Here is a 25609-nt window from a genome sequence, read left to right on the forward strand (position 1 = left end):
TCGTGCTCTCATATAGTAGGGGTTGGTCTTGGTCCGCAGCCTACTGCCCTACTCTACAAGCGAAGCTAGCGCCCAAGCCCAAGATCCTCCTCTCCTCTGCCTCCACGCCACCGGAGAAGGAACGCAATGGCGTGGACCGAGGCGGCCATGCGCCGGGCAGGGGCGTTCGTGACGCTCGCCGCGGCGTCCGCGCTCGTGCTCCTGCTCTTCCCCGCGCCCGCGGCCGTGGACCGCGGGTACGTACTCGTTCCCATCCTTGCACTGTTCGTCGCCTTACTCCTCGGCTGCGCCGCCGTGCTTCTCTCCCCGGCCGCGACCGCGCCTGCGCGTGCGATCTTGGCCGTGCAGTGGCGCGCGGCCACGGCAAGGGAGCTGCGGTGGGTCGGGTTCACCGCCGTCGTGTTCTGCGCGGGGCACGTGGTCCGCGCCGTCGTGCGGGAGGAGCCGGCGGCGGAGGAGGAGGAGGTGTCGACGGACAAGGTCGGCGCCGTCGCCATCCTGTCCCTGGTGTTCTTGGCGGGAGTGTGGACTGTGAACCTGTCCGTGCTCACGGGAAGGGTGGGTTCTCGGTCGGTGACGCAGCCGCCGCCGCCGCCACTGCAGGCGCCGGAAGAAGAGCTTGACTGCGCGTAGGCCAACACCATGCTGCCCCGCCTCGATCTGGACGTATCGGCGATTCGAAGGTTTGGAAGATTCAAGACTCGAGTGCTCCGTGTTTTGACCTGGAGTACTACTGAACACGTTTCTGTCTCTCCTCAGGTCTAAAGTCTGACAATTGTGGCGGGAAGATGAAGAGCGTTCTAAACGACGGCGATTGTATCACAAATAAAGAAGAACCATGAGCCGTGGAGAGTAGGTCAGTAGGATAACACTTTTGATCATGCTTTGTACTCCATTGGTCTAGGAGTCGGTCTTAGATTCATAGCTCCACATAGTATGTACTACTAGTAATCTTGGTATGTTCAGTCGCTCCCACGCCATGTTTGTAAAGTCAGATGTGTGCAATTATACCGCACATTGTTAGAAATGGCAATTGTTCGCTCGCGTGCTCCAAACACAAACAGGACAACAACAACTCTGTATAACTGAAACTTCAGAATTGCCAGGCCCCTTTCGACGTCGAACCCGGCAAGAGGCAGGAACTCCTCGATGATTTACAGACAGTACAATTCTTGCCCACGTGTCAATGGGCAAGCAAATGAGTCTGCAATTGCCTAGTTTGCTTGTGCAAACGGTGTGCATCCAAGTATCCATTCTCCCCTGTGCAAACGCTGAGATTAATGAGTAGAGCACCACAGTCCACTCGGTAGGCGTGGACCAGAGAGAGGCTAGCATTTATGCAAGACAGGGTACTCTTGTTCATCATGTATTATTTGAATGAAGCGTAGAATAGCCCAAGCTAAAAGTCTGGATAAGGCAAAATTGCACCTATGCAATTGATTTGGCACAGCATATCCTCAGCCATTACATTCATCAGTTTATATGTAATAGCAATCCAGGTGCAGCTTATCTTCCAAGCAATGACAGACAAACCAAATCTCTAATAAACCGAATCTAATAGTGAAACTAATCCACCAACAACTATCCTATCTCTTAGCTATCAGAACAAACTAAAAGGCCAACTAACAAACTCCTGATCTTCAGGATGCCACAGCCTTGAGCCCTTGCCTTCATGCCTTTCATGCTGAACACGTTTCCAGTGGCGTTGATATACTGAAGGCAGAAGAAAGCACCCACAACAAGAGACACCAAAACACTGCAAAATGTGACGATAAGTGCTTGAAAAATAGTATAGCCTAGCGCCTTAATCCATGGAAAGAAATCAGGACCAGTTATGATACCTGGAAATGGGGTTGTCTGTTCACAAATTCGTATTGCACATACTATTACAAGACACAAAATCCAAAAGTGCACTCCTGGAAGCTCTCTTTTCAAACTGAAGCAGCCTACGCTGCCATTCAATCCAACCACTGGTAACTTGGCTAAATGCTAGCTCAAACCTTATTGACTCTAGCACTCTGGCTTTCAATACAAAGAACTTGACAAAGTTAACATGTGACTCAGAGCCTTCATAGTTTGTCAACAGAAGTTTCTTCAGGTGAATGTCACGGATATTGATAAGATTTCGGCATTTAGGACCCCACACATTTTTCTTCCCTTTCAGTAATGTCTGAAAAGGTCAAACAGACATAAAAATAGTGACAACCTACTTTAGAACAAGTATTGATGCAACAGCAAGCTACAAAATAATTAATGCAGATGAACAATGAATTACAAGTGAGTTTACTCACACGAATGTTCAGCTTCTCCAAGCAGGGGAAACATCTCATGATGTTAAGAACCACATACAAACTAAGATTGGCATTCGACAAAGCTAAGACCTTCACTCTGCGCACCACCGCTGTCATGGTAACAAGGCGCAACCCCTGAATTAAGAACAAAATACAAAGATTGACGCCATGATGAAGCAAAGGAACATGAGATTCCTATGACGATAAAGTGCGAGGGAAAATACAAAGGTTGACACCATGATGAAGCAAAGTGTTCAAAGAGACCTGAGGATTCCAATGAAGATGCAAGTGAGAACGAGACGTGTACCTGAAAAACGGTGGTGCCAATCTGAAGTCTGGGATAGCCATCATAGAGGAGTCCCAAAATACCAATTTTGGCGCGGAGATCACCAAGATGTTCATTACCTTGCCATATTTAAAATGAGCTTTCTGATCTAATCTCTCTAGGCAGGGAGCATCCTCAATGATGAGTTGCTGCAGGCTGAGATCGCTCGAGCCTGAACCTGATGCCACATCAATACTTCTGATCGTAGGGGACACGATCCGGACACGAGAGTAGCTGTCATTGTAAGTTAGCATCAGGCTCTGCAGGACAGGGCAGCCAGCAAGCAAGGCTTGTAAAGAACTCTCCGAGATGATGACTCTTGAAAGGCCCAGTTCCTGGAGAAGTGGCAAGCGGACATTGATTCCATCCGGGAAACGGCAGACACGGAATGTGGCAATGCGAACAGTGCGAGAGAAGCGGAGTGCCGATGTGGGCAGCGGCGGAGGATTCCCCCGATCCCGACACGGGATCTCGTGGCCGAAGAGGAGCTCCTGGAGGTTGTCGAGGGCGGGGGAGAGGAGCCACTCGTCCAGGGTCGCGGCGGAGAGGTTTCTCAGCTCCTCCTCCTCGTAGTAGTAGCAGGGCACGGGGGTGGAGAAGCGGCGGCCGGGGCCCCGATGCGAGGAGAGGATGTGGGGGATCACACCGAGGGGGATGGGATGGAACTGGAGGTCCAAGTTGAGGGGAGCGGAGAGCCACATGCGGCGCCACCGGGAGGAGAGGACCTGCGTGAGGGCGCCGTCCTTGGTGGGGAGGCGGGAGACGATGTCGCCGAGGACGGCGTCGGGAAGGTCGCTGATGTGGTCCAGGCCTTGCTCTTCCTCTCCTTGTGCTCGCAGTCTCCCCTTCCCCTTCCCCTTGGCTCCGGCGACCATCCCCACGGCGGAGCTAGAACGGCGGCGCGGCGGCCGCCGGATGGTAGCGGTGGGCATTGGCGAATTGGAACGGGCACCTCCGCACCTGTTGGGTTTCTTTTTTTCAAACGAAGAAGAAGTCGTTGTGATTTTTTTTTTTTTGAGACTGAGAAGAAGTGGTGTGTGGCGTGCGTGGTCTGCGCGCACGCTAGGTTGATAGGCCCGGCCCAGGAGGAGGAGGCCACTCCTTGGGCTGGGTGGGCAGCCCGCGCGATCAACGGACTGCGCCAGTACAGCCAGAGCGGGTATCCTATATATCTTGCGAAATCTTTTTTCTTCTAGAAATTCCACTATTTGAGATTCATGTGTGCATCCTCATCCGTCCGATGCATTTCCTTCTCTCTTAACCCTCTTCTCTACTCGAGCCGCCGCCATCCACCTGCGCTTTGCCGTCCGACCGCTGCCGCCCCGGCCAGGAGCTCCACCGCTGGGCCGCTGCTGCCCCGGCCGAGGACCGCCGCCGCCGGCCCCCGCGGCAGCGTGCTCCGACGCTGCTCCGCGCGCCTCCCGCTGCTGCGCTGCCATCCCCCCGCGGTCGCGGGTGCTGCCGCGCTGGGGTGGCCGCGGGGGCGGTGGCCAGGTGCCCGCGCCGGCCGCCGCAGCCCGCCGACATCGCCACGCGCCACCCCACCCACGCCCGCCACCGCTACCCCTCGCCGCCCCTGTGCTGGAGAAGAAGGCTGCAGTTTTTGTTTTTCAAAATATTGAGTTAGGTTTAGCAGATGTTGGAACAATTCTCTCGAAATGTTGAAATAGCACATAAAAAATGTTGGAGATAAATACTTTTTAAAATGTTGAGGTGCTTTAAAAAATGTTGATCCTACTATTTGTAATATTGATCTTATTTTTAGAAAATGTTGGATCTATTTTTGAAAATGTTAAATATAGATGTTTTATTTTGAACTTAATAGGTTTTAAAGTTACATGTCTTAGAACAACTTCAAAAACTCTCTTAAAATTATCCCAAAACTTTATTTAGTGGAAAAAAAACTTACCTTCCAACGGCTCCCCAATCCTTCCCTTAAAAATACGCGGACGCTAAAAACACATTCGTCGTCCCGCATATATGCGAGGGACCGATCCTTCCCCAATCCCGGAATTTCCTGCGGCTCTGGCCTCCTTCCTACTTCTTCTCCTCCTTCCCTGTTCTCCGCTCCGGTGCGGCGACAAGCACTCTGGTGAGCGCGATGATGATCTTGGACCTGATGGGAGGGTACGGGCGGGTGGACGAACAGGTGGCCATCCAGGAGGCGGCGGCGAGGGGGGCTGTGTGAGATGGAGCACCTCATCTCGCAACTCTCCCGTGCCAGCACCGGCGAGCAGCGTGTCGAACGGGCGCGGCGGCGGCGGGTCGTCATCGCTGATGCTCTCATCGGTGGCCGGGGCGACCAGCTGTAGGAAGCCGCCGCTATCGTTGTCCGGCGCTGGGCAGAAGCGCAGCTGTGCAAGTGCCACGAGCACGCGCACTCGGAGAACATCACCAGCGGCAGGTACGGGGCCAACGGCGGGCGATGCCACTGCTCCAAGCACATGTAATTAATTGAATCCGTTGCTGCTGCTGGTGCTTGATTGTTACCGAATGAATCAATCGATTGAGCAATTGAATCTTGTGAAATTGAGCAAGAAGCACAGGGTGAAGCCCACGATCCGCGTGCCGGCGATCAGCTCGAAGGTTGCGGACATCCCGATGACGAGGATGAAGACGAGACGGCAGCAGGCGGCAGCAAGGACGACGAGTCAAAGGAGGAACTCGCTCTGTTTTGGTTCTTCTTCGGCAGGAGAAAGAAGAAGAAAGAATGAGATGTGTTGACACCAAAACTTGGTGGATAATTCTCTCGAAGTTCGATGGAGTCGGCCGATCGGGCCGATTTAATATAATTTACAATAACCATCAGCCATACGGCCGATAGGAAACACGATGCTGTTGAGTTGTTGCTCCACCATAGCTAGAGCCACAAGCCGATGAGATCTAAACTAACATCACCACCAATATTTTTAGGTGAAACCACAGCGATGCGCCCGGTAGTTGCAGTCTAGAAATATTTAGCAGGACGTTAATCTGAACCTCGCCAGCTGATGAATCCAATCACAATGGAACTTACTCCCAACAGCACTCGAAGGGGTAACCAAGATTAAGATGCAACAGGCTATTAAATGATCTATCGTCTATGATGAACCGATCTAAAGCTAATTAAAGCAAACTGAACGGCAAGACGAAAGAACAGATAAATATCAGCCGATGCAAGCTTAATCAAGGCGGGATAACTGGTGAATACCGTAGATCGAGACAGAAGCGATGCGCCGTAAGTCAAAGATCCAAGATACTCGATAACTGGTAGATGAAACTAGACGAAACCACAGCGATGCGCCCGGTGGTTAAAGCCTAGAACACCTGGTGACGGAACTTGCAGCTCGCCGGAGATCGAGGTCGATGCAGCCCAGCTTGCTAGAAGGAACTCGTCGAGAATCTACATTACTCCTACTCATAGGGCAATGGCGTGAAGCCGAAAGGTAAAGGTAAATATGTTGTATTATTGATCGCGTGATGATTACAATGACCAGGACCCTTAATATTTATAGGGCGGATGGCCTTTGACGTTACATAATTGGCATTTTAATCACGTACAAGGTAAGTCACGTACACAATATTTTCTAATCAAAACTCTATCTCTAACTAACCCAACTCTATCTCTAATCAAGCTTATCCCTAACCAACTCTATCTCCAAAATATTTTATTTTATAAAACAACCTCCCGCACGTGCATGCCAGACTGTTGGAACTCTTGCCGTGTACATGTGTGCGTTGACTTCTTTAATCTTCTAGCTTTCTTGCTTTCTCTTTCTTCATGCACATGTTCCTGATCTCTACAGCCAGCTCGCAAATATCCTTAGTTAGGAGATTTCGTCATTTTTTACATCATCGGCCGATTCCTTCCTTTCACAGCATATTTCCAAATTTTGGTATTAACAAGATGGAAACAGAGCAGGGAGGTGTCGAGCTGGACCTAATTACGATAACATGGCTTGCTTTGAAATATTGGGGGCTAGTTATGGCTAGTTATTAGCGATCTGCTATGGATTGATATGTTTTTTGAAAAAAAAAATTGAAAGAGCCCATGATATATAATTTTAGGAAGATTTTTTTGGATACTCTTGAAGTTGCCCTTAACCCACCTCCACAAATTCCGAGCCCCCGACCACAGGCCTTGAAACCACTCGGCCCCAACCGGCAACGTCAGTGTGTGACATGACGGGCGCCCGCGACGACGCTCGCGCTCGATCGCCAAGCCTTAGAAATTTTTCGTTAGGTATTTGACCAAATACCGGCCGGCGGTTTTACGGCGAGGCAATGTCATGATCGACCGCGATGGACACTGCCCCAAATTTCGATATGGACACCGGCACACCTCCATGGACACTGCCCCAAAGATTGGCCTTTCGCCGGCAAGAAAGCTTGATATTCCCAGGTAATAGCGGCAATCTTGTATCCGGGGGCTCCGACGAAATAAAAAACCCCAGAAATTGCAGTAAAAGATGCGCAGAATAAGACTCCTAATCCATCTCAATACAAGATAATCCAGTACAGTACGTGATAATCCACGCAAAGTGCAAACTTGACAAAGCTGTCACGGCGTCCGTCTATCGCGCCGGCAGCGAAGGCGTGAGCGCGAAGGTGTAGGGCGATGCGAGCATGGACTGAATGTCACGAGCCCAAAAATAAAATGACGGAAAAGAAAAAATTAACTCCGACCTGCCGGATTCGAACCAGCGACCTAAGGATTTCACTGCAACGACTACAGTCCTCCGCTCTACCAACTGAGCTAAGGTCGGATTGCGCTTATTGTCTCATACATTCTATAAATTTGGTTCTCTCCTGCCAAAATCCATGCTTAGTCAACATCTTTTTGGTTGTTGGCACACTTCAAATTCAGTGGTTGACGTTTTGCAGGGTGCAAAAGCGTGCAGTATCTTTTGTCCGCATAAAGTTCGATGCACCGAAAGAAGATTATCCGTGCATCAGTCAAACAACAAAACGCACATATAGTGACGGACGCATTCGCGCGAGCAAGGCCGCACTTCGTACAACGAGCGGGGAGGCCGCCGGCGAGCCTGCCCGGGTAGGCGCACCATGGCCCGCGGGCGGAACGCCGCGCGCCATGTATTGCCTCATCCTCTCTGCTGCTGCATGCACCCGCGCACGCGGCTGCGACCTGCGACTGCGATCGTGAACGCGCAGCCCGGCGGCGAGAGAGGCGGGCGCGCCGACACGCGACGCGTGCTAGGCCTCGGCAGGACGGAGTCCCCAGCCTGCCGACACGGGGACTCGGGGTCCCGGTCGCACCACACGCAGCCACGCACGTCGCCACGGCCGGACAGAACCGTGAACCGTCAGTCCCATGCGCCCGGCATCCTCCGATGATCGGATCCTGCACCTGCACGCACATGCCGCCGCGCCCAGCCATGCCCCGCTCTCCCCGCCCGTGACTCCGTGAGGCGCCCGGTTAAGCAATACGTACGCCACCGCGTGCACCGCCGCCTTCGCGTCGCACCCGCAGCGCCTGAGGCCTGAAACAAAGACACCCGTCACCCGTGCCCCGTCCCGGCGCTCCACGCGTTCCCGGCGGGCCACCCCTGCAGCTCGTGTATAAAACTACGACGCCACTCGCAGGGCTCATGCAAGACGCAATCGCTATCCATAACACAGTTACTGGACAGGGAACACTACAGCAACGATGGCCAAGGCTCTGAAGCTCGTCGTTCTCATGCTGGTGGCGGCGCTCCTGCTGCTAGGCCCATGCGACGGCAGGGAGCTGAAGGATAGCGCCGCGGCGTCGCGCGCTGCTGCTGGTGGTAGCAGCGGCGAGGGGAAGGCTACGGGGTTGCCGCCGATCCCGCAGCTGCCGCCCGTATCCCCGGTGCTGCCGCTCCCGCCCGTCGTTCCTGGCCTCCCTCCGGCTCGCAAGTCCGACAGCAAGTCTCCGTGACCGCGTGCGGCCTTTAGCTCCGGCCTCCGGGCTCGTGCTCGTCCCCGGACCCCTGCTCACGAGCAGAACAAGTTTCCATGTTCAGCTGTTCGTGTCACGTACTGATACCCGTGCTTACACGCATGCAGCTCCAGCTCTCGTTTTTGTAGCCAGTTTTGTCTTGTTTGATGATGTAGCAAACCACGCGTCAGAGTTTGTGCCTTTTGGCTTTGTTTCTGAGGTAATCAGAGTATGTAGCACCTAAAATCCGAGGGCGTTTTGTTGATGTCCATCGGTCCATGCACCTTAATCGATGTGTTTTTGTTTCTGACGCTTCCGTTGATGCGTTATTCCGTTGTAACCGCAAAGCACTCATCAGTAATAACTAGGCCTGGTTTGGTTGGTTTGCTTATTCTTAAGCACCCGTCACATCGAATGTTTAGATACTAATTAGGAGTATTAAACGTAGACTATTTACAAAATCCATTATATAAGTGGAGGCTAAACGGCGAGACGAATCTATTAAACCTAATTAGTCCATGATTTGACAATGTGTTACTACAGTAAACATTTGCTAATGATGGATTAATTAGGCTTAATAGGTTCATCTCGTTGTTTAGCCTCCACTTATGTAATGAGTTTTGTACAGTAAACATTTGCTAATGATGGATTAATTAGGATTAATTAGGCTTAATAGGTTCCTCTCGTTGTTTAGCCTCCACTTATGTAATGAGTTTTTGTAAATAGCCTACGTTTAATACTCCTAATTAGTATCTAAACATTGATGTGACACTTGCTTAAAAATAAGCAAAGGGAACCAAACGCCCCCCTAATAACCATGCACAAACGAACAGTTCGAGCTCCAAATAATCCTGTAGGATGGCGATATCACAAAGCCCTTGCGAACTGGTATAACCGCAACATGCAACGTCACTGGCAAATTGACATGCTGGACTTGTACAAATCATACAGAGTTCTGGATTCCGTTTGTGCTTGCACAGAACGTGCATCATACTGGATTTGCAAAAACCATACAGCACAGGCAACATAAACATACCAAATAAAGTCTCAATACCACCAAACAACCAATACAGACATAGCAGAATCGAGCTTGAAAAATTTCATGGTACAGATGCCCCCCCACAAGTTTTTAGTCTGTAATTCACATTACTTTTTACAACTGTTCCTGCTCATCTATGGCACACTAAGTGTCCCCATCACCCGTTTGCTCTCTGCATCTTGACCTTGGAAGTTAGTTTTAAGTTAGGTCGTCCTCGTCCAAGGAATCCTCGCCATCATCAGCTGCTTTCTTGATGGCCTGCAGATCACCTGTAGGTAGTTTCCGTGCAAGCCTAATTACCTGCAATTGATGTACACAACCAAATGTTGCCATGAATCCCAAGCAAAGACAAGTACTAATCAAGTAAACAATCAACGAAGATAGAATGCAAACTGTTAAGACTCTTAGACTATGAAACAATAGATGATCATGTGGTAAGACAAGCGCGTAACAGAATACAGGTAGTCGTTTTCTCCATGATATCAATGGATTCAAGGCTTGTTATGTACACGGATATAAGAAATAACGGGTTCTACCAACAAATTCGTTGGCACCTTGTTCACCATTTTACAGACATGCAACAGAAGAGACCAACTTTGATATAACCATTTAAACAGTATAGCATTGCCAGTACAATTAAGGGATGCATGGCCTGGCTTTTATAGAGAAGATGAAAAGAATTACCACATGGTCAAGGTGATTGAAGGCACTTGATTGAGCAAGACGTTTGATTTCTTCAGCATCACCTTCCTCATAAGCAGATAATAGTTTCATCGCACATCGATTCTGGTCGCTGTTGAGGAAGGCTTGAACCCTGCAATGTGGCAGAAAAGGAAAAAAATGAAATGAAATCCTTTGCCATTAAAGATTTAATGGAAAACCAAACATAACCGATGGCACAAATACTATTTACAATTTTTTCATCAGTGATAGTAGCTACCACCAATGTACAACTTACTCTGAGCAGTCATTGTAGCATTTCTGAGCTTGCTGAAAATCATGTGCATAAAGATAGATGATGATCGCACTCAGATAAGCCTGTATACAAGAAACAACTTTTTAATCAGACATGATTTATGTTCTAGACATCACAGACAAAGTTGCATGATACACATATCATGTCCTAATATCTAATATTCTCAGTACTGTAATAAGCATGTAGTCTCCGAATAATTAAGTAAGCACATTTTAGTTAAATAAAAAAAGAATATTACCTTGCATTGGCTGTTGATGGCATTGCACTTATCAGCAGCTGAACCAAGTCTTAAAAAGAAAGCAGCAGCATCTGAATACCTGTCAGATAGCCAAAAATGGGGATAATTGTAAAGTTAAGTGCAATGCTAAAATTATCCTCATGCAAATCTATCAGTTATATTTACTGAGTGGGATTGGGAAAGTGTGCAAGCCCCTATTATATCCATCATTAGGTGGGAAATAAAGATCAAATCCTAGTTTACTAAAGTTTCTAGGTGTTAGCTTTAGAATAAAATTCCAGAAGGTGTCATTCCCTTAATGTAATTTCAAAACATCTTCTGTTCTGTCTTTCAATATATAAAAAGTTCATTTGCTTCACATGTAAGAACAAGGAAGATCAAAAGGTTCCAAGGAGAAATATGAATGAGATACCATATAGATGTGAAGGAGAGGCTACAGTGTGAAATTTAAATAAGCAGGCATTAAGGTTGTCTTAACTCCGCCTATGTTGTCTCAACATAGCAGGCCCCAAGCCCTGGTAAAGGAGGAGGGTTGTGATAGGCTTGGCGAGCCAACGTTAAACCTAGCCATTCTAATGGAGATGAAACCCAAGTTGTTGTAGGCATTAAGGTTGTCTTACTTCTCCATCTTAATGTACAAAGCTGCAGCAGCACGATACAAGTCAAAGGCCATCTGTTCCTTCCCATCTTCTTCTAGAACTGAGCAAGCCTCATCATACATTTTAATAGCTTCTTCTGGAGATTTCTCCTCCAAGGCACTGATTTCATAATATTATGTTTAGAACATAAGCTTCCACATTGTTCACAGTGATAAGACGTGTTATTCAAACTTACCTGGCACCCTTTGCTAGAGCATCAGAGGCAGGTTGTGGCCTTCCACATTCACGGTATAATTCTGAAGCTCTGCGATAGAAATCAGATACTTCATTCCAGCGTCCTAGCTCCTTTGCTAAAGCAGCAGCAGATTCCATATGCTTAGCGGCATCCCATGGTCTATGAAATTAGTTAAGGATAGTGATGTGAATGGAAGTAAGAAAACATTAAACAGCAGAGAAATTTCCAAAGGATACGAGGAGATCATTTCTTGTCCTTTCGAGGCCTTCTCAAATGCATCTTTTGCTTTCTCATTGTCCTTTCTGAATCTATACGCGATGGCTTTAAAAAGAAATGAATTTCACTTGTGTGCTCCACAATGAACAAAACGATAGCAAGAAAACAAGAAGGATGGAAAACAAAGTCACCGACCAGCTTGCTCATACAAGGAAGTAGCGCTTTTCCAATCAGCATTCCACCTTGTAAAACTCAATTTTGTTCTGCAAAAAAAGAGTATATTCAAGAAAAAAATGAGGGAACATGCTTTATACAGACTCCATTGTAAGTTGATGAAACAGGAATTTTTTAGGTGGCACATTGACATAGTAATTGAAGTAAAAGCAGGAAAATGTAGCACAATCACAAACTCAAAGAAATAATTTTTCAATGGCAAAAATCTGACTACAGCGATTTATTGTCATGTACACGGAAATAAGATAAAACTCTGAACTTATTGAAGCTTATCTCTGCCAACCACTTGGAAGCTTATCTCTGCCAACCGCCGACTACAGTGTCAGATTTCCCCACTATATGGATCGATACAAAATTGCCATTCAGGCAAGTCGGCAAAGCCCTGCCTGAAGCTTATCTCTGCCAACCACTTGGAGATCTGATCACCTGATCGACCGGAAACCAGCGGCATGACTTGGCATGAAGAGGTGAAACTCCGTGTAACAGCAGGACTAGATCCAGGTAGTTCCGGATCGCTCAACATACCTCCACACGAGAAATTGGCATGATCAGTAGAGAATTACAGACCGGTGGGTTCAAATTCGACGCGCGCAGGACCCAAACAGCTCTGATTACTCGACCGAAAACGAAATGAAATCCCCACTACACCCGAAACAGCAATCAGGTTGCTCGCGGATCAAAAGGCGCAGGAGAACTGAAAAGGAAAACAGCAGGTGGAACAGGAGAAGCGTAGGGCTCACAGCTTGTCGGCTTTGGTCATGAGCCTGTCGGGGTCGGAAGAGCTCGCCATGGTCGGGACCGCCGCCGCCTCGTCTTCTTCGCCGCTGCGCTGCCCAGATTCCCACGCCTTGTTGGTTGCTGGTTCGAGCAGTTGAGCTCGGGTGGGACAGCTGCCGTTCGCTGGATGAGGACGAGGGATCTGGCACCTCGTTGAGATTCGCGCAGTATGTCGATCCAATCCCACATCACATCGCGCGGTCGGATGGTTGGGCCCTTGGGGAGAACCGGCCCAGTAAAAGTACCCACAGCCCCGCCGCCCAAAAGGCCTCCTAAATCCACATCAACAACAACATCCAAAGCCCATAGCTCACTGGGCTAAAGGCACTGAACCGAGCGTGTGGGCCCTGACCGCTTGAACCAAACGCCACGCGCGCGCGCCGGCACCAGAGCAGAGCACGGGCCCTGCCGGCGGCCGCCGCACGCGCGCGTCGCCGAAGCGACCGCACATTGGCACGGGCGCACGGCGAAGCAGATCGCTCTCGTGCGGCGAGGTCCGTCCACGCGCGTGCGTCCCCTCCCCAGGCGCCCACGCCGCGGCCGCAGACCGGCTGCGGCGAGCAGGCTGCACCGCGCACGAGTTCTGCTTCTGCATCAAGCCCCGCCGCCCCGCCCCGCCCGTGCGCCGGCTGCCTGACCATGCGTGCAGCTGCACGCGGATTCCCAGCGCACGGATCTGACGGCCGGACGAGGACAGTTGGTGGATGGAGCCAGTGACTCCGAGCCGCCGGTGGTGGTCACCGAACCTGGCACGCAGGCACCGGCCCGGCACGCACACATGCGCGATCAGATCATGCGCTCTGAATTCCGATGGGCTTCTGACCGCACCGGGCGGCCTTTGCACGAGACCTTGGCGCCCTAGCTAGTTACCTAAGCTATAGGCCCTATGTTATTTATCGCTGCCTAGCTGCTTGCATCTCCTCTGGCGTTGGGTTACGAAAGCAGCGACATGGCGGTGACTGCCTCCTTTGTTGCCTTCCTGCGCCTGCCGTGTCCGGCCCTCGCCATGCCGCCGGCCGGGCGTCGGCGTGCGCTGCGTGCATGGGCGCGTTGTGGACGGTCCCTTCCCCCCCTCCTTCCATGACACATCTGGTGCGTATATTTTTCCCCTCCATGCTTTCGCGCGCATCGCGTCGCGTGTTTTGCGGGGGGAGAGCGGAGAGAAAAAACAGATCGGATCGGAGGGGAGATTGGCTTCTTTGGTCGCGCCTTGCTTCGCCATCCTCGACTGCTGCTTATGGTTCCGGGGGTCTTTTCACCAACAGTGCGTGCATGGGCCGTTGGTCGCGTTAGGTGCCTTGCCTTGCCTAGGTGGCTTCCTCACTCGCTCACTCCTTTGCATTGTCGCAAGCTTACGTGCATACTGATTTACTCTGAACCTGATTTCAATGCAGTTCACTTTCATGGCCCCTGTGCAGAAAGCTACTGATAGCTAGTGAACAAACAACTACACGCCTTGGTACTTTGCAGAAGCAACATGTTCAGTCTTAAGGTTGAGGGGTTAGCCTCCTTTTTTGCACGTAAAGTTTGAGCCATTCCCTGGTAAGGTAGGTGAGACGATTGGCCAGATGGGCGCTGCATAAAACCTGTAAACATGCACGCTTCCGTCAGAGACCCCAGATAGTACATGGTGTGGTCAGTGGATGACAGTCCAAGCAAGAAACTCCACGGCCGGTGAAAGATAAGGATATAGCTAGGTACAGTCGCCCAGCCCTGCCATGACGCAAAAGCTTGTGGAAATCAGATGGCATATATACTATCCAGGGCCAAAGGGTTGGTGGGTCGAACAGCACAGACCAGGCCATCAGGGTCATCCAGAAAGCTCTCATGCTCCCCCATTTCTATAGGCTAGTACTACCCTAAGCCTAGGGCTGGACCAGTCAGGCACGCAAGCAGCGATCGGTTCATAAGAGGCGGTGGCGGCCATGGAGGGAGCCAAGTAGAAGACAGGCACCATAACACACGTACGGTACGCACTGCAAGGAATAAACATGGCTCTCTCTCAGCCGCTGCGTTTAGTTGCGCTTCTAATGGGTCGTTCTTGTTCAGAATCAGATTCTTGTTTCTTAGACGCATTGTGTGTCTTGCTGTTAGGAATCCGGTGAACAGGTTCGTCAAGAGCTCACATGGAAGATGGCGGTGTTCCAAGGAGGTCTACTCCCCCTACCCGCAGAAGCAGATCTGCTGAGTTCCACAATTTTTCAGAAAGGGTATGTTGCTAGCATGTATATACATCGATCCATCATGACCAGTTTATCAGCATTTGGTGTTCCTGATATTCTTTGTCTGAAACGTTTGTAGAGGAGAAGGGATAGGATCAATGAGAAGCTGAAGGCACTACAGGAGCTCCTTCCAAATTGCACCAAGGTAATATGGGTTGCGTCTGATCTCACCATTTCTCTTCTGAATGTTTTCGGTCTGATCTCAGAATAACTTGTTCAGACCGACAAAGTGTCCATGCTAGATGAAGCGATCGACTACCTTAAATCACTTCAGCTACAACTTCAGGTACTGAATGGCATCATATCATATGCACAAGTTGATTACAGTGGACATCATCGTTCTTATTTTCCTCTTATGCATCCTTTGCTGTTTTATTTAGTTAGCATGCAGATCTGCTTCAGATAGCCCTAATCTGAACATATAAACTGTGCAATGCAAGTTCACTGTTATATTTGAACACAGATGCTGGTCATGGGGAAGGGAATGGCACCGGTGGTTCCTCCTGAGCTGCAGCAATACATGCACTACATCACGGCTGATCCTGCCCATATGCCACCATTGCGCCCTTCCGGCCAGCAGCCACGGCCATTTCAGTTAACTCAAGCCAACCCACAGCGACAATCTAACGTCGAGTCAGACTTCTTGAGCCAGATGCAGAACTTGCACCCTTCTGAGCCGCCTCAGAACTTCCTCAGGCCACCAAAATTACAACTCTATACCCCGGTAAGAGGTTCAAGCTTCATGTATGCCACTGTTAATTTTAGCTTTTTTTATCTGGTTTATCGTGTTGCGAGTTTGTGGGTGTTTCCTAGATTATTCCATGCCTTTATAGGTTTTTTGCCTTTGGAAAAAGTAGTAGTTTTATGCTGCTTGATCAGGGATAGTTCAGGTGCTAAAACTGTCAGAACTTTACATGAACAGTACTAGCTACTCATCATGTCTCATGAGAGGATCGTCCCTGGTTCAGGAACAGAGGGGTGGCCTTGCTAGCACGAGTCACAACGGTGGCTGGATTCCTGAGAGGAGTTCCTCGTACAACTTCATGGAATGATGTGCTCCCTGATGACAAATTTGACTCCAGACTCATGCTGCCTTTTACTCTGAAGAGAGCTTTCAGTCTGGGACGTGCAGCGTTGTTCTCCTCGGAGGAGTTCCTGAATGTGTAGTAGTTAACTAGCTAGTCGTGTTTTTAATAAAAGCTGTGACTGTGATGTTGCCCATTTTGCTTTCTGAATCTCACCCTTGAATCCCCTTCATGTTGTGCTTCATGCAAAGCCTGATAGAACCTTTTTTGTGGTGTCTGTGTTTATCTATGCAACAATCTACTACTGTCAATGTTTTCTGACAGTCAGAGGAACATGGCTAGTTTAAATCCAGTGCATCAGCATAATTGCAGTTTCAGCATGCAATCACAAGGTTTTACACTCATATACGGTGCAATGGCCAAACTGGCATTCTTCTCTCCATGCACTCTTCAGAGAGAGTGTGTGTTCAGGGACATTCTTCTGCCCACCAATGAGCTGTTGCCGGCAATTCAAGAGACACATCTACTCCTGAGTCCTGGTTTTCGCATTATCATGTTTGATGTGATGGACGCTTTTGTTTGCATCCAATCCAGGGAGATGAATAATATATCCTTTCCCCCACAACTTGACCGAATCTTTCAGCTTCCATTCTTCTGCGTATGCAGGTATGTTGCTGCACTGAAAGTTAAGAGTCAAAAGCAGAACTTGTGGTACCACTTCAGGCCCATACCGTCAGGCAGCATGGGCATGACTGATTTCAATGAACCTTTCCAAGGGCAAATGGCCAAAAACCAGCCCAAGTAGTAGCCTAGAATCTAGATCCAAAAAGGTTTTACTGATCCTGAACAAATCAACATTACAATTGCACACATGAACAGCCCAAATACATGACACTTTGATGGTCATGTACTCATGTGACACTAGACCTGATCAGCAGAGTTTGCCCTTTTCTAAATCGTATGATGATGCTACACACATTTCAATTCGCGTTTTGACACTGGCATCTAGTCTTCTCCGCAGACCTTGCTCATCTTTAGCAAGGTTGAAAGCACGCCGTCCATGTCAGGCCGGTCCGCCGGCTCGAACGCGGCGCACGACAGGGCAAGGCTCAGCACGTCCGCTGCCGTGGACAGGTCGCCCTCGGTGGCCACCTTCATGTCGGGGTCCAGGACGTCGAGCACGCCGTCGAGGCCCCTCGAGAGCGCGTTCTCCACGTACTGCTGCAGCGTCAGCGGCACGCCGTCCTCCTCGATCGTCCCGGTCGGCCTCCGCTTGGTGAAGAGCTCCATCATCAGGACGCCGAAGCTGAACACGTCTGCCTTTGGCGAGACCGTCCTCATGTACGCGAACTCTGCGTTACAGTATACAGAGAAAACATTTTTAGCAGACGTGTCACAGAACTTTTCAGAGATAGCGAGCTGAAATGGTGCTAGAACGCCATGTAGATAGGATTACCTGGTGCCATGTACCCGACGGTGCCCCGGAACGCCGACGACGTCGCCGACTGCGCCGCGGCGGCACCGGCCGCCAGATGGACGCCCAGCATCCTCGCCGTGCCAAAGTCGCTGACACGCGCCTCCCAGTCGCCATCGAGCAGGACGTTCGACGGCTTGACGTCGCAGTGCACGATGGGGAAGTCGTACCCGATGTGCAGGTACGCGAGCCCGTGCGCCATCGAGACGCACGCTCGCAGCTGCTCAGGGATCGTCCACCGCCGCGCGTCCGGCGCGGCGGGCCGTGGATCGCGCCGTCGAGGTCGCCGTGTCCATGTACTCGAGCACGAGCGCCCTGATCCAGCCAGGCTCGCACGCGTACCCGACCACGCGTGCCAGGTTCTTGTGCCGCAGCCGGCTCAGCGTCGTGAGCTCCGTGAGGAAGGACCTGTCGGACTTGGCCGGGAACTGCGCCAGGTTGAGCCGCTTCACGGCGACCACCTTGCCGTCGGGCTCGGCGAGGATGCCCTTGTAGACCGTGCTCAGGTTGCTGCTCCCGATGACGTTGCCTTCGTCGAACGAGCCGGTGGCCACCTCCAGCTCGCCGTAGGTGAACTTCCTCAGCTCCGGCACCACGAAGTTCTCCGAGAAACTGGCGGCACCGTTCGAGGCTACCTTCTTCTTCTTGTACCTCCGGTAGCCAAGGAGAAGAATCACCACGATCAGCGACAGCAACAGCACGGCGAGCACCAGCAGCACGACTAGGATCACGAGCCCTGTCCTTGAGAACCCCTGCTTTCCGGCGTGGTGGCATGGAGCGAGAAGCTTCCAGCCGCAGAGCCCGGGATTTCCCTGCAGGCTCGACATGCTCAGGTTCCGGAACACGCCGGCGTCCGGCACGGGCCCCTCGAGCTGGTTCGACGAGAGGTTCAGAGACCTCAGGCTCGTCAGGTTCGCCAGTGCCGCTGGTATGGCCCCGGTGAACGCGTTCCTAGACACGTCCAGCGTCTGTATGTGCTTCAGCGCGCCGATGTTGGAAGGGATCTCCCCGTCGATGTCGTTGCCGGAGATGTTCAGGCTTGTGAGGACGTCGAGCTGCGGGAAGAGGCCTGCCGGGAGTGCGCCGGTGAGGTTGTTGGCGGAGAGGTCGAGCGAGTAGAGGTTCTTGCATCCGGCGAGCGTCGCCGGGACACCGCCGGACAGCCGGTTGTTGGACAGGTCGATGGCCTGGACCATCGTGAGGCCGCCGATCTCCGGTGGTATCGGGCCCATGAACATGTTGCTCGACAGGTCGAGGTACATCTGCAGGGAGCTCATTTTCCCGATCACGGCGCCGGGGATGCCGCCGGTGAGGCGGTTGTGGGAGAGGTCCAGCGTGAGGAGCTGGTCGAGGCGGCCCAGCGCGGCGGGGACCGTGCCGTTGAGCGCGTTGTTCGACAGGTCAAGGTACGATAGAGACCGGAGGTTGGAGACGGCGTCGGGGATCGGGCCGGCGAACCTGTTCGACGCGGCGCTGAGGATGGTGAGGCTCCGCAGCTCGAAGATCCCGCCGGGCAACGCGCCGCTGAGGAGGTTCTGCTGCAGATCGAGCTGCTGGAGTGACGACAAGTTGGAGATGCTCGCCGGGACGCGCCCGGCGAAGCGGTTCTCCCCGAGCTCCAGGCCGATGAGCTTCGTCAGGTTGCCGATCTCCTCCAGTATCGCCCCAGACAGGGCGTTCCTTTGCAGCTGCAGCAACCCGAGCTCGCTAAGCCTGCCGACGCGAGGGCTCAGGCCGCCGGTGAAGCTGTTCCCGGCCAGGTTTAGCTTCCGGAGGTTGCCGCAGTCGAAAAGGTCCTCCGGTATGTCGCCGGAGAGCTTGTTGTCGCCCAACGACAAGAACATGAGGCTTTGTAACTTGCCAAGCCCCGTAGGCAAGGGTCCCGAGAACTCGTTGGAACTCATGCTCGCGTTGGACAGCAACGTGCAGTTCGCTATGCTCGCCGGAACTGGGCCAGACAGCGAGTTGTTCTGAATGATTAGGTTCTGAAGATTCCGGAGTAGCCCAATGTTCTCCGGAAGAGGGCCGGACAGGGAATTGTAACTGAAGCTCAGGTATGTCAGGTTGGCGAGATTCGTCAGCGACGCCGGCACTCTTCCGGTGAGCCTGTTGATGTGGAGCCTCAGATCCCGAAGCGACCGTAGCTCGCCGAGCTCGGTCGGGATGGAGCCGGTGAGCTGGTTCATCGACAGCTGGAGCGACAGTAGCGACGCGCACCGCCCGAGTGAGCGCGGGATCTCCGACGACAGCGCGTTGTCGTACAAGCGCAGCGCCTCGAGGTTCGTGAGCTCCCCGAGCTCGCTCGGGATGGCGCCTATGAACCGGTTGCTGTACATGTTGAGGAGAGTTAGGTTCTTGCACCGGCCGAGCTCCGGCGGGATGGCGCCGGAGAAGCGGTTGTCAAACGTCTGGAGAGTCTTGAGGTTCGTGAAGTTGCCGAGCACGCCAATCGAGCCGGAGAACTGGTTGCCGCTGAGGTCCAGCGTCTCCATCTGCGTGAGCTTCGCGAAGGATGGCGGCAGGTCGCCGTCGAGACCGTTGTTGAAGAGCACCAGAAACCTGAGGTTGGACAAATCGCCAATGCAGTCAGGAAGCGCGCCGGTGAGGTTGTTGTTCACCGCGCCGAACGCCCACATCGCCGAGCAGTTGCAGAGGCGGCCGGGGATGCCGCCGTGGAGCGTGTTGTTGCCGAGGTCCAGTAGCTGCAGGCTCCTCAGGTCGCCGAGCTCCGGCGGGATGCCGCCGGTGAAGTTGTTGTCGTACAGCACGAGCTGCTCGAGCTCGCCGAGGCGGCCGAGCTGCGGCGGCACGGCGCCGCTGAAGCGGTTCGATGTCAGGTCGAGGACCTGCAGCGTCGAGATGTTGCCGAGGAACGGCGTGAGCGTGCCCCGGAGCCCGGTCTCCAGGAGCTGGATGGACGTGACGTGGCCGGCGCCGTCGCAGGCCACGCCGGTCCAGTTGCAGTGCGCCGGGAAGGCGCCACCGGCACCGCCTGCCCGCACGGTCCAGTTGGACAGCGTGCCGAGCGGGTCGGCGGCAACGCCCTTCTTGAATTCCAGCAACGCCTCCAGATGCACGGACACCGACGCGTCAGGAACCGCGGCCGCCGCCGGCGCCGCCACGAACAGTGCCACAACTAATAACCCTGCAAGAACAAGTGGCAAGGTAGTGAAGCAAGTGTCCTTGCAGGACGACATGGCATATGCAATTCCACTCGGTTCAGCGCCCACATGTGTGTGATCGAGTATGAACTCTGAGGATCTTATAAAGACACAGGCTCTAGTCTGGAACACCCGCATCGGCAGTGAAGTGAAGTCAATGCGCTGCCGAGCGGCGTCAACTCGCAACGGAAGAGGATGGGTTGACTCGGGGTGTGGCGGGAATTATGCGAGGGGACTGGAGGACGAGGCGGGACCATGCGGTACGGACGACGGGACGAGGCGCTACAGACATGCCTGTATCGGAAATTCGGATACGGTTGCCGTGCCGACATGCGAGGTCGTGGCCTGGACGGCAATGGCTACCGGAAAAGCACCGAAAATTTCCTGCCAAACGTTCCGGCGTGCTGCGCGCCGCTTTCTCTATGGACTTCGGGGGTGTTTATACCCCGTGCTAAAGTTTAACACATGTCACATCGGATGTTTGGATGCTAATTAGGAGTATTAAACATAGGCTAATTACAAAACTAATTGCACAGATGGAGTCTAATTCGCGAGACGAATCTATTAAGCCTAATTAGTCCATAATTTGACAATGTAGTGCTACAGTAACCATTTGCTAATGATGGATTAATTAGGCTTAATAGATTCGTCTTGCGAAATAGCATAGGGGTTCTGCAATTAGTTTTATAATTAGCTCTTGTTTAGTCCTCCTAATTAGCATCCGAACATCCGATGTGACACTGCTAAAGTTCATCTGTTCGTTGCGAGCTGCAGCAGTTCAGTTCAGTTCAGTTCTCTCTGTTCATCTTTGTGTGTTTGAGGGGGTGTGAGTTCAGACTCCAGATCAGGCAAAGATGAGCATATGGGCGTCGCTGTCAGTTACGGACATTTTTCAGTGTCGGTGAAGTTTCAGGTTATTTCTTCAGTGTCTATCTGCGTGGATCAGCGGGAGGGAGGAATTGGAACTGGATAGTTTGCTGGCAGAAAACAGGATACATTGTCTCGGTAGGTCTCTGCAGATTAAGGGGGTGTTTGGGAGGAGGGGATTAAATTTTAATCCCCGTCACATCGAATGTTTGGATACTAATTAGGAGTATTAAACCTAAACTAATTACAAAATCTCTAGGCTAAATCGCGAGACGAATCTATTAAGCCTAATTAGTCCATGATTTGACATTGTGGTGCTACAGTAACCATTTGCTAATGATGGACTAATTAGGCTTAATAGATTCATCTCGCGATTTAGCCTAGGGTTCTGCAATTAGTTTTGTAATTAGCTTATATTTAGTCCTCCTAATTAGTATCCGAACATTCGATGTGACAGAGCTAAAGTTTAGCCCCTGGTATCAAACGCCCCCTCCTTGCAAGCGAATACGTTTCTGATTGCGGCTTGTTAGCTGTCCTTGCTTTGTTGCAAAGTATGTTTCATTTTGACCTCCTTTTCCCTAAGAAACAATTTTATGGGTGTACAGCATGGAACGCAGTATATACTTCCTCTGTTCCAAACTATATATCGTTTTGGGTTTTTTAGTTTATAAATATTATTATCTATACACATATATACTATATCTAAGTGCATAGCAAAAACTACGCATAAAAAATTCAAAACGATCTACAATTTGGTACGGAGGGAGTTATAGTAGGCATGCATGCCGCCTGACTAGGCAAAATACGTCTTAGCCTGTTCGCTTCAGCTTATCAGCCGGATTATCAGCTACCGAACAATATTTTTCTCTCACAACAAATCAGCCGTTTCAGCTTTTCAGCCGGCTTATAAGTCCAGCCGAACAGGCCCTCTGTCTTCCCATCCATCTAGGTCGCCGGGTAGACACAAGCCATAGGCACGATGGATATGCAGTATCACTTGTTGGACCATTCAGAAGCTTGGCTAGAAACCAGGGCAATCGCCAAACTGGGCCCGTGGGGCAGTACCAACTTGCTTGCCGAGGGAAGGAATGTTAGCTGGCGCGCGTCCACCAATGAATGATGACTGATCACATGTATCTTCGTCATCAAAGCAGCAGATTACAGATTGCTAGTGCTACTTGGTAGTTCTTTTCTTACAAGCGACCGAGTTCAAATGAAAAGGATGGTGGAATCTGTTAGGGGGGAAACCCCTGTAGAAATGCAGTTCTGCTGAATACTGGTATTGCTTAATTTGGTTGGTGTAGGTCAAGTTGCATTGAGAAATGATTCTCCACACCATCGATTTCACCTTTTTCAGTTCTCACATAAACAAAGGCCTCGATTCAGCATATGGCAGCTGCCGAGCGGCGCCTGACAGATAATGCGAGCCGCAGCTAGTAGTGGAAGCAAAACACTAACGAAGTGGGAGTACTGAAGACGCACGAGCTGAAAACCCACTCAAATCACGGGGTAGAAGAGATATTCATACTAAACGAAGCGGAGTATCTTCAACCTCGCTCGAAGCGCGGGGCTGGTGCATGCTAGGAAACGGACAGGGCAGCAGCAAGGACCCGCGCACGCGGTGCCTACGTGGATTTCGTCTCCAGCGACGCCACGGCGCGGCGCGCCAGGGGACAAGGGGAATCGCTCGCTTTGACCTGCGCGCAGCCGCAAGTTGAGGTGCCCGTGGTGTGGGCGTATCAATGGTAGGCTAGAGATGAGGTGTGAGAAGCGGAGAACGCGCAGGGCCGCCGCATTGCCAACCGATCCCGGTGCCGGCCCGTGACGCCGACGCCGCGTGCCGGACGCCGAGGGAACGGCCAAAATCAACAGCAGGGAGTCCGGCTTCTATCGTGGCCCTGCAGCCGCACAGCCTGCACCTGTACCGGCGGTATGTGAAGGAGAAGAGATCCGTGGGAGGCGCACGGGAAACCACTGGCGGCCGCGGCGACGTGCGCCGGCTGTTGGAAGCATGGGGTTTGGTTTGGGACGCTGCCTGCCCTCACCGCCTGCAGGGGGCCACCGGTTTTGCGGTGCGGATCCAACGGACACGACCAGGAGTCCACGATCGCCGATGCCGGCCTGGCTCCGTCAGATCACAGGACCCGGCAGGTAAGCAAGGCAATCATCGGATCGTTCGGAAACCTGATGATTCGCTCTTGCGTGGTTTGGATTCCTTCACGACGGACGAACTGTCACACCCCTGGTGTTAATGATAGTTATTAATATTTAAATTAAATAAATAAATGTATCTCATAATTTTTGTTAGCACGTGAAAAGCATGAAATATGAAAAGCATGAAATTATCTTTTAAAATATGGCTAGGGGATTTATTCTTTTTTTAAGCTAAATATTAATTAAAAGTATAAATATGAAAAACATGAAATTTCTGCTCAAATATAGTCTTAAAATGTCACGTGAATCCGGTTCAAACCTCGTCAATCCTCTACTTTCAACCTCACCCTGAATTTAGCCAAGTCACTGATTACGTGGTTGAAGCCTTCTGCTTTAGGGGCTTGTAACTTCTAATTTTTACCAAACACATGGCCACAACCTAGACCAAAATGGGTTTCCTGAACTTTACACGCACATGGTTCTTGTTCGAGTTAGACCACGCATAGACTTCCAAAAATCGTGCCAAAGATGGCTGAATGCAACAACATTGCATGTTGCTGCTCTGAATTTTTTTCAGAAAGCACGTCCCTTTTCCTCCAAACTTTGGAGCGCTCTATCTTCCAAACCACGAACGAACTCACCTATGAACCTTAATAGATGTTGTAGCCTTACATTTCAGTCACAAAATTTGTTAAAGCTGGCCGTCGTGTTGCTACACGTAAACCTGAGAAAAATCGATCCAAAGTCGCTGCTTCTGCCGGCCCTAGTTGCTCTGCTCTTGTTCGCTCGACGTCGTCGCCGGCCACCCAGGATGCGTGACGCGCGTCGGTCACCAGCTGCTGGCGAGCATCGCTGCGCCCACGCATCGGCCGCGCGAGCGCTCGGCCTTATCCTTCCAAGTTGCCGCCCCCAGCCTTTCTCCCTCTCGGTCACAAGAATCGGCTAAGTATATAACATAGTCACATAAGTCTTACTGAATATTACTATACTTAGGGTTGTCGTTGTGAGTCCTTTCAGGAGGTGTCGCTTCTCTCTGATATCATATCGGTGGGCTCGATGTGATGTCCTTCGCTCGTCATCGTTACCGCTTTAAATTTAAAATTAGTTGATCGATTTTTGTGTTTTAAATTGTATTTCTTTGTACTTCATGTATTTGAATTCTTTTGTAAATTTTTGTACCACCCTTGTGTAGTATCATTTATTTTTGATGTAAAATCTGCATATTTGTACTATCTGCGCTACCGTTATTTGTTTCGATTGAATGGAGGCTGTCAAATTAAACCGTTAAGTTACTGAGCCGGAGGATACGTTCAAATGATGCCTATTACACTTGATTAGAGTTTTAATTTGGCACGAACCCGTGCGCGCGTCACGGTCCCTGAAGCGCGACCCGTCGCTGCATCCAGGACGAACGCAAGTTGCAGGCGGAGCGACAGGGTTTGCGGATGGGTGGTGGATCCTGCACGACACTGGACCGGGAGCTGGGCGGCTGAAAGAAACCATCAGTAGCCAGTCTGGCCACTCACCATCATGCGTATGATGGATAATGACTCATGGGGCCAGGCCGCCAACAACGAACGACCCAGAAGCAGGAGCACGCCTGATCGTCGCGTCAGTTGTCATCCGCTCCCTTCTTTTCCACGTTCACAAGGATTTTTCGGCAGAGGTGAGGAGGAGGCGAGACCTCGTCAAAATTCAAGCAGGCTGCCGCCTACAATGGCTACACCTTTACTCCACGGTTCCCGTGGGAACGCAGAGAGACCAGAGTCACCAACAGGATCAACTCATCTGTCGGCCTGTTGCTATCGAGATTAGACGATTTTTGACTACTGCGTCAGTTCAGTGATCCATGCGGTGGGAGTGGACCCATGGGAATG

General features: G+C 51.3%; 5 protein-coding genes and 1 non-coding gene across 6 annotated transcripts; 2 read left to right on the forward strand and 4 right to left on the reverse strand.

The window, feature by feature from the left end:
* Positions 1–1055, forward strand: LOC101758039. The gene is made up of 2 exons (XM_004976769.2): positions 1–683; positions 760–1055. The coding sequence occupies exon 1, from the start codon at positions 127–129 to the stop codon at positions 631–633; it is 507 nt and encodes a 168-aa protein (XP_004976826.1). The 5' UTR covers positions 1–126; the 3' UTR covers positions 634–683; positions 760–1055.
* A 308-nt stretch (positions 1056–1363) lies between these two features.
* LOC101771576 (F-box/FBD/LRR-repeat protein At1g16930) lies at positions 1364–3570 on the reverse strand. The gene is made up of 4 exons (XM_022828714.1): positions 2599–3570; positions 2292–2426; positions 1842–2170; positions 1364–1756 (listed from the first exon to the last, which is right to left on the reverse strand). Exons 1-2 carry the CDS (start codon positions 3546–3548, stop codon positions 2405–2407), a joined length of 972 nt encoding a protein of 323 aa, XP_022684449.1. The 5' UTR covers positions 3549–3570; the 3' UTR covers positions 1364–1756; positions 1842–2170; positions 2292–2404.
* Positions 3571–7275: 3705 nt separating this feature from the next.
* On the reverse strand, positions 7276–7361 carry TRNAY-GUA. The gene is given in 2 exon segments: positions 7276–7311; positions 7325–7361. It is a non-coding gene; the product is annotated as a tRNA-Tyr (tRNA).
* A 2070-nt stretch (positions 7362–9431) lies between these two features.
* Positions 9432–12950, reverse strand: LOC101758453 (gamma-soluble NSF attachment protein). Its single transcript, XM_004976771.4, has 9 exons — positions 12793–12950; positions 12014–12081; positions 11839–11923; positions 11603–11761; positions 11389–11526; positions 10769–10847; positions 10513–10592; positions 10239–10368; positions 9432–9854 (listed from the first exon to the last, which is right to left on the reverse strand). Exons 1-9 carry the CDS (start codon positions 12840–12842, stop codon positions 9753–9755), a joined length of 891 nt encoding a protein of 296 aa, XP_004976828.1. The 5' UTR covers positions 12843–12950; the 3' UTR covers positions 9432–9752.
* A 1707-nt stretch (positions 12951–14657) lies between these two features.
* Positions 14658–16404, forward strand: LOC101759130 (transcription factor PIF1). Its single transcript, XM_022828765.1, has 6 exons — positions 14658–14798; positions 14924–15039; positions 15131–15196; positions 15272–15337; positions 15515–15775; positions 16020–16404. The coding sequence occupies exons 2-6, from the start codon at positions 14956–14958 to the stop codon at positions 16101–16103; spliced, it is 561 nt and encodes a 186-aa protein (XP_022684500.1). The 5' UTR covers positions 14658–14798; positions 14924–14955; the 3' UTR covers positions 16104–16404.
* Positions 16405–16878: 474 nt separating this feature from the next.
* LOC101759538 (LRR receptor-like serine/threonine-protein kinase FLS2) lies at positions 16879–21109 on the reverse strand. Its single transcript, XM_012847880.3, is given in 4 exon segments — positions 16879–17428; positions 17533–17803; positions 17806–17840; positions 17843–21109. Coding segments are annotated over 4 exon segments (3660 nt in total). The 5' UTR covers positions 20850–21109; the 3' UTR covers positions 16879–17081.
* Positions 21110–25609: the final 4500 nt, after the last annotated feature.

This window comes from Setaria italica, chromosome VII (genome assembly GCF_000263155.2).
Source record: "Setaria italica strain Yugu1 chromosome VII, Setaria_italica_v2.0, whole genome shotgun sequence".
NCBI lineage: Eukaryota > Viridiplantae > Streptophyta > Magnoliopsida > Poales > Poaceae > Setaria > Setaria italica.